The sequence below is a fragment of the Rhinoraja longicauda genome, chromosome 16, assembly GCF_053455715.1.
Source record: "Rhinoraja longicauda isolate Sanriku21f chromosome 16, sRhiLon1.1, whole genome shotgun sequence".
Taxonomy (NCBI): Eukaryota; Metazoa; Chordata; class Chondrichthyes; order Rajiformes; family Arhynchobatidae; genus Rhinoraja; species Rhinoraja longicauda.
Window position 1 is genome coordinate 29,280,096 of NC_135968.1, and position 11,937 is coordinate 29,292,032.

Below are 11,937 nucleotides of genomic sequence, written 5' to 3' on the forward strand. Positions count from 1 at the left end.
AATGACCGGGGTGAGATAAGCCTTTGATATGTTGGCTGCTTTTCCAAGGCAGCATGAAGTATAGGCAGAGTCAATGGTGAGGTCTAGTCTGCATGATGGACTGGGCTACATCTACAACTCTTTGCAATTTCTTAGTCTTTGGCAGAGCTGTTCCCAAATCAAGCTGTGGTGCAAAACTACAGCATGCTTTCGATGGTGATATGTGAACGTTTGTAAGAGTCACTGAAGGCATGCCAAATGTCCTCATTCTCCTCAAGAAGTAGAGGCATTGGTGTGCCTTCTTGGCTGTCACATCATTGTAATATTGACATCAAGGAACATGAAGCTTTCAACCATTTCCCCTATCATTATTACAATACAATACAATATATCTTTATTGTCATTGTACCCAGGGGTACAACGAGATTGGGAATGCGCCTCCCATACGATGCAATAATTTAAGTAATTAACAGCAACCCAACGAAACGAAACAATTGTAACAGTTTTTTAGACAGGGTAAAGTGCAAGTTGATCTATGCGTTGTGGCCATCCGGCTCAGCAGGACCGGTTCATAGCAGCTATGGCCCTGGGGATGAAGCTGTTCCTGAGTCTGGAAGTGCGGGCGTAGAAGGCCTTGTATCGTCTGCCCGATGGAAGGAGTTCGAACAGACTGTTGCAGGGGTGTGAAGAGTCTTTGTGGATGCTGGTGGCTTTTCTGAGGCATCGTGTGTTGTAGATGCCCTCCAAGTCTGGTAGCTGTGTTCCGATGGCCCTCTGAGCTCTATGGACTACCCGCTGTAGAGCTTTCCTTTCTGCCTCCGTGCAGCTGAGGTACCACACAGGGATGCCATGCGTTAGGATGCTCTCTATGGTGCAGCGGTAGAAGGTCGTCAGCAGCTGTTGGGGTAGACCAGACTTTTTCAGTGTTCTTAAGTAGAACAGTCTTTGTTGTGCCTTCTTGACCAGCGCAGCAGTGTTATTGGACCATGTTAGGTCCTCCGAAATGTGAGTGCCCAGAAACTTGAAGCTGGACACTCTCTCCACACTGTCCCCGTTGATAGAGATCGGGGCATATTCCCCGTTATGTGACCTACGGAAGTTGATGATCAGCTCCTTGGTCTTGGTGGTATTTAGGGACAGGTTGTTATCCGAGCACCAGTCCGCCAGGTTCTGCACCTCCGCTCTATAGTTTGTTTCATCCCCGTTGGTGATAAGCCCGATCACCGTTGTGTCGTCTGCAAACTTGACAATGGTGTTGGTGTCGAATGCAGGAACACAGTCGTGTATGAAGAGGGAGTAGAGCATGGGGCTCAGAACACAGCCCTGTGGTGTGCCGGTACTCAGGGTGATAGTGGAGGACAGGTGCGGACCCATTCTCACTGCCTGCGGTCGTTCCAGCAGGAAGTCCAGGATCCAGTCACATAATGACGAGCTGAGGCCTAGCTGATGGAGTTTGGTGATGAGCTTGGTGGGGATGACTGTGTTGAAGGCGGAGCTATAGTCTATGAATAGCATCCTCACGTACGTGCCCTGTCTCTCTAGGTGAGTCAGGACAGTGTGAAGAGCCAGAGAGATGGCGTCCTCTGTGGATCTATTTGCCCTGTATGCAAATTGATGTGGGTCCAGTGAGTCAGGGATGCTGGATTTGATGTGTGAGAGGACCAGCCTCTCAAAGCACTTCATGACTATCGGCGTTAGGGCAACCGGGCAGTAGTCGTTCAGGTTGGAGATCTTTGCTTTTTTCGGCACCGGAACTATGATAGCCGACTTCAGGCACTTGGGGACCGTAGCTAGAGATAATGACAGGTTAAAGATCCTGGTGAATACCTCAGCCAGCTGTTCAGCACAGTCCTTCAGTACCCTTCCTTGAACTCCATCCGGTCCTGCAGCCTTGCGTGGGTTGACCCTTTGCAGAGCGCGTTGTACCTCCTGTGTGTTCAGTTGCAAGACCTGTCCCACCGCCTCGGCTGGGGTTCTTTCACTCAAGGTGGTTTTGCCAGTTTCAAAGCGGGCAAAGAAGGTGTTAAGCTCGTTGGTCAGTGCCATATCGCTGTGGGGGCAGGCAGGGCTGCTCTTGTAGCCAGTGATGTCCCTGACACCCTGCCACATGCTTCTAGTGTCCGTGGTGTTGAAGTGGTCTTCCACCCGTTGCCTGTGTGTGTCTTTGGCCCTTTTAATACCTTTGTTCAGGTTTGACCTGGCAACATTGTATGCTGAAGTGTCACCAGATTTAAAGGCATTGTTGCGTGCCCTCAGCAGGTTCTGTACCTCCTTATTCATCCAGGGTTTCCGGTTTGGGAACATCTTTATCTCCTTGTCCTCCGTGACATTCTCCACACAGCAGTTGATGTAGGAGAGCACAGTGGATGCGTATTCCTCCAAGTCTACCTCTGATCCGTAGGTGGCCTGTTGTGCAAACAGGTCCCAGTCGGTGCGATCAAAGCAGTCCTGGAGTTGTAGGGTGGCATCCTCGGGCCATATTTTGACCGTCTTTATTGTGGGTTTGGTCTTGCGGATGAGGGGTTTGTATGCGGGCAGTAGAAACAGTGAGAGGTGATCGGATTGTCCCAGGGGTGGGCAGGGGAGAGCTCTGTAGGCGTCCTTTACATTGGTGTACACCTTGTCCAGTGTGTTTGAGCCTGATTGGGGCATGTACTCCACCATACTTCCTGAAGTTAATAACCAGCTCCTTCGTCTTGTTGACATTCAGGGAGAAGTTATTGTCCTAACACTATGTCACTAAGTTCTCTATCCCCTTCCCTTCCTCCGTCTCTTCATTGTTTACGAATCGGCCCTCCATAGTGGTGTCATCTGCAAATCTGTAGATGGAATTAGACCTACAGTCGAGTGTTTAGGGAACATAGTGGGTGACTGAGAAGGCATTCTTGCAGGCACCGGCGTTGAGAGTTATTATCGACGATGTGCTGACACCTATCCTCACTGATTGAGGTCTGTGGGTCAGAAAGTCAAGGATCCTGTGGCAGGGGGGGTAGCTGATTCCTAGGTCCAGAAGTTTTAAGATATGCTTGGATAGGATCATGATGTTGAAGGAAGGGTTGTGGTTAATAAACAGGAGTAAAGCATAGGGGTACTTGTTATCTAGGTGTTCCAGAAGCTTTGAAGTGATATTGTATTAGCAAAGCCAATTTTTGAACAGCATGTACACATTAGCCAAATAGCCTCTTCCTCTGAAGACACAAATACTGCAGATGCCAGAATGTGGGGCAAAAAAACAAATTGCTGGAAGAACTCAAATGGATAACACAGTGGAAAAACTCCAAAAAAAATAGATAGACCCTAAATGTCATCAGTCCATTTCCCCCTACCTGACCTGACCTGCCTGAGCTCCTCCAGGTGTTTGTATTTAGCCTCTTCCTATGCTGCACTTTCCTATAATTACAGTACTGATAGTGGAGATCTCACAAATATTTGAGGAAATAGGCTGGTGATTTGCAGCCAAGTTTCGGGATTGCGGAAATAAGATGCAAGAAAATATATCCAAGCACCTCTGAGTAGATAAGTCCTTTCCAGATATTAAGCCAATGCTTGACAGCTTTTTAGAAATCAAATAGTTGTTAGGTTTCAGAAACGAGATAGAGTAGTTTATGGCATAACATGTCCATCCTGGGTCTTCAGTAAAATCAGAAAATAAATCCACTGTTCTACACTCTCTCACAGAGCCACAAGTTATCAACCATCAATATTTATCTGATTATCCCTTAAATGAAGCACATGCCTCTCTCATATCTGAGAAAGATTTCCATTAATTCTACATCCCACTGCATGGGACCACAACTGGATTACTGTGCAACATGTATCTATTTACTGAAGAAAAGGCACATACTTGCATAGAAGGTTCACCAGACTGATTACTGGGATGGCACATCCGTTATATGAGGAGAGTTTAGATTGGCTCAGCCTGCATTTACCAGAGTTTAGAAGAATGAGAAGGGAGCTCACTAAAACATGCAGAACTTTGTACGTTTCAATGAGATCTGACAGGCATGACAGCCTGGATGCAGGAAGGTCAAATCCCCTGGCAGCAGGATATAGAACAAAGGTTGAAAGTCAGAGGAAGTAGGTCAAGATATTTTGGAGTGAGCAAAAAAGTACTTTCTTCACTCGCAAAATGGTGCTGCAGTGGAATCCTCAACCTCAGGAGGCTCTAGAGGCAAGGTGGCTGAATATATTTTAGAAGAGAGATATATTTCTATACACAAAAGGCACTAGGAACTATGAAGAGAAAATGAAAACCTACATTAAGGCAGATGATCAGCCATGACTGTACTGAATGGTAGAGCAGGCTAGAAGAGTAAAGTCATCTTTCCTGCTCCTAATTCTCCATGCCCATCTAACCGCAACCACCATTCTTTGAAACCAAATTTAATGCAAAGTCCTGTTTCAGTAACTTCTCAACCAGAATAAATGCAACCAAATGTTTACTGTTATCGTCATCAGTAAAAAAAACTGTAGCAATTCACGAAAACTAATGGAAATAGAAGTTTGGCAACCAATCATCCACCACCCAATGTCCAACCAGCGCTAAAGAGTTTTAATTTTGCTAGTCATTAAGCAAAGTATTCTCATGTTGGAAAACGCTATTCAGTCCCATTCTTTATTTCATTGACGAGAAATATCATATCTCAAATGTCTTCCATGAGCACATTTTCTAATCCTGAGTTCATTTTGATAAATTTACTGTGTTAATATCTTTATGGCCACTTTCACAATAGAATGCCTCACACTGGACACAGCAATGTGACTGTGCCATAGCTTATACAAATTTGCCATTAGTTCATTCTCCATTCTTAAATTTATAGAACTTAAAATGTTAGCCTTTTGTTACAAAAAAACATAGTTTGATATATTTGCAATCTCTTCACATTTATGTCTTTGAACTCTTCGTTGGGTTTCATAAATACTTTCTCTTTAGTCTTTTCACTGAATGTGTACACACCATTCCTTATTTTTAAATCTAGAATTTGTAACCTTGCATTCAGTCACATTAGATAGCATATCCCAAATGCTATCTTAAATGTCTTACCCCCAGTTCACTCATCACTTTTATCTTCACTGTACCGCGTAGTGTTTGCAAATGCCCCAAGACCGTGATTCTTAAACTCAAGTCTAAATCATCTATGTTTACAGAAAAAGAACAGAACTGAATCAGGGGGAATATGAGAGCTCTTTAAAGTCAAATTGGGTGGCATCTTGCAAAGAAATGTGCACAGAGGCGTTCAATCCTGACCTCTGGTGTTGCCTATGCAGAGTTTGCACAGCCCTCCTGTGCTCATGTGGGTTTCTTCCTGGTGTTCTGAAATTGCTCCTAGTATGCAGATGGTGAGAATCTATAGGGAAGAGTTAATGGGAATATTGAGAGAATCAAATGGGGTTACTGGAACTGGATATTTGATAGTTAGTGGGCGGAAAGGCCAAGTTAAATTACTCTTTGACAGCAACTTAATGGACCTTTTTAACATAGCTGCTTTCACTATTTCTACACTACAGCTTCCTATTGTTTCTTGATAGCAATTTTTTCGATAGGTAATTTAGGATCCAACAGATGCAAAGCAAAGGTCTGAAATTCAGGCACATGCAATCCATGCAAAATTAATTTTGCTACTTTGGGAGTCCAACTTGAATCTGCCCTGCAAATTAAGGAATCCAGAAATAATAATGCAACTTCATCAAACTACAGGCCCAGCGATAAATCTCAGCCATTTAAATCGTCATGTTTATTGTCATATGCACAAGTACAGCGAGGTACAGAAACTATGAAAATCTTACTTGCAGCATTACAGGCACATAGACTCAGAAAAACACACAAAAACAAATTACACATAAATTGTACCTAAATCACACATACAATTTCTAAAACAAAAATAAGAATGTACAAAGAAAAATTGTTAAACACAATGGTAGCAGTGAGAAGAGGGTGTGGCCTAGATGGTGAACACCCTTGAAGACAGATGCCACCTTCTTGAAGCAGTGCCTCGTGTAGATGCTTTCAATAGAGCGGAGGGCTATGCCCATGATGGACCAGAATGAGTCCACATCTCCCCACAGCCTCTTGCGTTCCTGTGCATTTGAATTGTCATACCAGGCCAGAATGCAACCAGCCAGGAATACTTTCTAAAGGACATCTGTAGAAATTTGTTAATTAGGAGACACGCTGAATCCCTTGAAGCTTCTAAGAAAGTAGAAGCACCAGTGTGCTTTCTTCATGATTCCATCTTTGTGCTGGGCTCAAGGCTGATCATTTGAGATGTTAATGCCCAGAAATTTGAAGCTGTTAACTCTCTCCACCACCAACCCACCAATGAAAACTGGTGTGTGATTCTCTGACTGTATCAAAATGGAGCATCGGAGCAACTTGCCATCAGAACACAATAGCTGGAGAAATCCAAACATATGTTTTTCCAAAGGGAGTGATTATACATTTGACAACATTGTACATCAAGCACACAAACTAAACTCACAAATTATCACATTTGTTCTAGCAGAAATGGTCCAACTAAATTGAACCTCATCTGGAATTGAAGAATTTGACTTTCATGCTCAAAGTAATATCAAAGATTAACCACTCGAGAGAATGGAATAAAATTAATCACGTATATTGTAACTGTATCCGTATTAATAAAATTCACATCTTTCACTCCTCACGTCCAAATTTAACACAATTCACGAAGAATCAATTAGACTTCCACATAGTAGGCTTCTTACCAGTTCCTGAGCCTCTTCAATTTGCTTTTCCACATTTGCAACCATACCTTTCTTGTCATCTAGAAAATTAACAAATGAATAAATATTCCAGATTTCATTACATGAAATATAATCTTCCTAAAGAGATTAAAATTATATTTAGAAGGTTTTGAGTTAATGGTGTACTTACTTTAGCATTTAAATTTGATATCAAATCAGTAACAATCAAAACCATAAAATGTACATCATTGTTGAAAGACAGCAAGTGACGATAACAGTTTTTATATGCTCGAATTATCAAATTATTTCTTTTAAATTAAGAACTGATGACAAATACATCAAGGATTCAAGTGGGTGATGACAGGTAACTTAACTTCCACAACTATCTGGTAAGCAGCAATATCGTACAATGCAGCATTATATATAATTTAAATATTTTAGACAATTAAAGTTAGGTTCATCATGCCCTTTAATTGAAACCCAGTGATGACACAACAGAACTATTAAAATGGAGACCCAAGAGACTGCAGATGCTAAAATCTGGAGGAAAATCAAAAATAATTGCTGGAGGAACTTAGCAATTCAAACAGCATCTGTGGAGGCAAAAGGATAGTCGACATTTTAAGTCATGACCCTGCATCCTGATGCAGGATCATGACCTGAAACTATCACCATTCATTTGCCTTCATAGATGCTGCTTGATCTGCTGAGCTCCTCCAGCAGTTTATTTCTGTTCCAAAACTATTAGAATGCTATTTTTCATAGCTGTTTTACCAATTCCAAACACACAGAAAATTGTTCATGAATATGATTCATAATATTTGAAAAAAAATCAGAACAATGGTGGAAACGACAAAAAAAAAAGTAGAATGGGTAAGGGAAATTGTTTTGAGTTTATGTACCAAGACAGTCATGCAAGAGAACTGTAAAGGATCTTTAGAAAGACACAAATTGCTGGAGTAACTCAGCAGGTTAGGCAGCATCCCTGGAGACCATGGATAGGTGACGTTATGGGTCAGAGCCCTTCTTCAGGCACGGATGGGTAACATTTTGGGTTGGGACCCTACTTCAGTACAATGGATAGGTGACGATTTAGGTTGGGACCATTCTTCAGAAATATGGATGGGCGATGTTTTGGGGCGGGACCCTTCTTCAGCAAAATCGATAGGTGACATTTTTCTTCTTTTCCCCCACAAATATGCCACCTGATCTGTTGAGTCTTTCCAGCATTTTCTGTTTTCAATCTTACAAATGCCAAAGCAGGCTCAAACAAACAACTCCTGCTCATATTTTCTGTTATGCTGGAGTTAGCAAAAATAAATTGTTTCCATTTGTTGATAGCCAAAGATCAGGGGATTAAGATGACTGGCAAAAGAGCAGGCGATAATACCAGGAAAGCAATTTTAGGTTGTGAATTTCTGGACTTGCTCAGACAGAATGTTGCTGTATAAAAGGGTGATAAGAACCAATTCAATAGCAACATTCAAGAGAACTGGGTAAATACCAGAAGGTAAAGAAAAACAGCCAACTAAGTGGAAAGAACTGGGATTAATGGAATAATATGACCACAGAACCAGCAATTCAAAATTTGAAGAAAAGCACGTTATTTGTACTGTCACGTGCACTGATCATTGTTCATCAGTTACTTTTCAGTAGATGACAGCGTAAGCAATATATATTGTTTTTATTATTAACTGCTTCCTGCAAGCAGTGAGCAATGAGGGATAAACTCACATTAAAAATTTTGAAATAGTACAACCAATAGAATCAATAGATTATTTAATCTAAGGTTATTTTGACTATAGAATTTAGCATTAAAATTCACCCCTGGGAGGAATAGGCAATTTACTGCTGTCATTGCACATAAAAGTAGTTATACTTTGCCTGGTCATTGATCTGGAGTTCTTGGAGTTAGTGGGGATGGAAATTAAAAAAAAACTGCAGCTGTTATAATTCTGAGGTAAATGCAGAAAATAGTAGATATACTCAGCAAGCCAGCATCTGTAGAAAAAGGATCAGTTAATGTTTCAAGTTGAAGTCTTCATCAGAACTCCAGTTTCTATTTCTATTGATGCTTCCAGACCTGCTGAGCTTTCTAACCTTTTCTGTTATGTTGCAAACTTTATAAGGAGATATGGAGCACATTCTTGAATCTTTCGCCCGTCTGTCTGGTAATCTCTTCTCTGTCATGTTTGTTCATGATAGAACTAGGAATAGACTATCTGTGTTGGAAATCCGGTGTCATGCATGCGAATAATGTGGCCAGCCTCGCAGATGTTGGCCTACCAACAAACATTAGTTTTCTTATATGTTCAACGAGCTGGGAGGATTTTGTAGAGTCAGCTTTGGTGATATCTTTCCTGTGCTTGACGTGCTATCAGTTGTCTGAATCATTTAGGAAGCCAGGATCACTGCTGCTTGGCACAAGCTTTGTACCAGTTTTGAAAAACTGATTTTCAAACACTGCATTTCTCAATCTATCAACAAACGTCTCCATTGCCGATTGGAAGGCAATGGTGCATTTCCTCACTGATGTCTGCCATCACCGAGAGGTGGCTCTCGAGATGTGTTTTTCAGGTATCACTGTAAACCTCCAATGACTCACATTGCAGAGTGCAGCAAAGGTATTCAGATGGAGTTCAATCCTCATTTTAGATATTGCCTGTGCAGATTTTGGACATTCTTTTCCTGACTGCTTATATTGCCTCCACATGCATAGTTTTCTCCCAAATATGGAAATACCCAGAAAGTTGCACAATTTACTTCTTAGTGAATGTTAAAGGGAACTTATCTTAATGCAGGTTAATGGAAAAAGAATCCAAGAGGATTTGATTGACATGTGCAAGGATAATTTTTAGGGCACAAGGATACAAGTAGAGGGAGAATATAGAGTCACAGAGTCGTACAGCATGGAAATAGGGCGTTCAGTCCAACTAGTTCATGCTGACCAAGATGCCCCATCTCAGTGTGACCTATTTACCCGCATGTGGTCCATATCCCTTTAAACCCCTCCTAACAATGTACCTTTCCAAACGTCCTTTAAATGTTGTTATTGTTACCTACTTCAACCACTATATGACAAATAAGATTGCTTCCCTGTGGATCAGTAAGAATCTGATAAGTTAAACAGCCTTCTTCTGCCTTTATAAACATAAAACAAAATGGGGAAAGAAGAGCACAAACCTTGATATATTTAAAGAGCGAGAGAGAAAGAAAACAAAATCTCAATTGATGGCCTTTGTTTTGCACCACACTGAGCTTGAGGACTAGCTAAATGACTCAGTTCTGACCTCGTCACTCTGTATGATTTAGTTCCAATGTATTTGCCACTGCGCCACCAGAAATAATATGTTCTTTAAAGAAAAAAAAATAGTAGTGTCTAATTTAAGTTTCATCCTAAAAACAAGGTAATTGTAATAGGATATAATTAGTGGGCGACTAATGCTTGTAACAGACTAAGAACTGAACAGTGAGCAACATTTTGCTTCATACAGTCATCATAATAAGGATTTTATAATTTTGGTTACATTTATAAAATATGGGGAGACCTGACAGAAGTATAAAAAAAATGAGATAGGGTAGATAGTCAGAATCTTTTTGCCAGTGGAAATGGCAGACTAAAGGGCATAACTTTAAGATGAGAGGGGGCACAGTGTAAAGGAGGTGTGCGGGATAAGTTTGTTTGTTTGTCTGTCTATCTATCTATCTTACACATAGACACACAATGGTGGGTAGGAAGGAACTGCAGATGCTGGTTGGTGTTCGGAGAGTGGTGTGTGTCCAGAACATACTGCCAGGGGTGGCGGATGAGGCAGATACAATAGTGGCATTTACGAGGCTTTTAGATAGGCTGGGAATTGAGCATAGGGATCATGTGCAGGCAGGAGATTAGTTTAATTTGTCATCACATTTGGTATGAACATGTGGCCTGGGCCTGTTTCTGTGCAGTACTCTTCGATGGTCTAAGGTGAGTGGACATGGTTTAAAGAGGATCAAGTTTTTTTTTAAACACATGTATAAGCAGGGAATCACATGCAGACAGAGGAGATTAACTTTGCATTTTGTCGGGCATGGACATTGTGAGCTGAAGGGCCTTCTCCTGTGTTTAACTGTGTTTTGTTCTTTGTTCTATGTTCTAAAGTAATTGGGGATCCATTTTAAATATACAATCTATTGATTTATCGAAAGGCTTAAGACCTGAGATGAAGTGGGTAGGGGTTGGGGGAAACAATGCTAACTGCTTCTGCCTTTCTGAAACATACAAAATTCTAACAAAGCTCAACAGTGCAGCTGTAAGAATACTGTCCAGAACCAAACCAAAAATAAGCAGTCAGTCATCATTCTGGATTGAGATAAGAAAATAATTCTTCATCCAGAACATACTGGGATTCTCTTCCCTAGAAGACTTCGTTCGAAGTTCAGTCATAGCATATTTCAGAAAAATGTCAAAAGATTTTATGGATATTAAGAGAATCAAGAGAAACTGGATTAGTGCAGGAAAGTTGAGTTGAAGTGAAAGGTTAACCATGATCTTACTGAACACGCAGAAGAGGCACAAAGGGTTGGTCGGTTGCCATCAATTATCCAGGCTAGCCACATAGGTAAGTAGGTAAACTTGGATAGGTATTGAGTAGGACTCTACAATGATTTAATTCAATTAAGCTCTTCTACCTAGTCTCACCATCACCACACCTACTGATAATCGAGGCATCAGTCATTTTTCTCTGATCTTCAAGGAAATGAACATAGAAATCCTTCAGGTTTCTGTGCTGCAGACTTGATTCCAGTTAAGATGTGATGTCTCGTACCTTTGTACTGTAGATATTCTTAATTCTCACTATTTTCATAATCAAATACCATCATTTGTTAATACCAAATATCTTATCATAATCCTTGTCACAATCAAAAGAACAATCTGATACCAAGCAAACATATTTTTCTAGATGTCTCCAAGACCTTCATCTCTTCCTTAATAAAGGTAACTACGTTTTGTCCATCGTCTTATAATAACATCGGACACCTTTGCTCACCAATACCTTTCTACTGCAATATTTTTCAGAGCACATTCTGCAGATTGATCACCCTCCTATTCTTAGGTGATAGTTGATGAGAATTGTGTTTGAAAAAGAAAGTCGGGTGTCACAGAGCACGGAAACAGGTCCCACCTGTCCACATTTGGTCCATGTCACTCCAAAACTTTGCTATCCATAAATAAGGGTGGGAAGAAGAGGGAGGTGTCACCCATTCAGTACAATG

The 11,937-nt window shown here is 41.1% G+C and overlaps 1 protein-coding gene across 4 annotated transcripts in view; it reads right to left on the reverse strand.

The window, feature by feature from the left end:
- vti1a (vesicle transport through interaction with t-SNAREs 1A) overlaps positions 1-11,937 on the reverse strand; it is a 295,526-nt gene that overhangs the window by 282,243 nt on the left and 1,346 nt on the right. For all 4 annotated transcript variants that reach the window (XM_078413499.1, XM_078413501.1, XM_078413498.1 and 1 more), the window contains exon 2: positions 6,703-6,761. In XM_078413499.1, the coding sequence (XP_078269625.1) occupies positions 6,703-6,761 (59 nt within the window). The remainder of the gene's footprint in view (positions 1-6,702; positions 6,762-11,937) is intronic.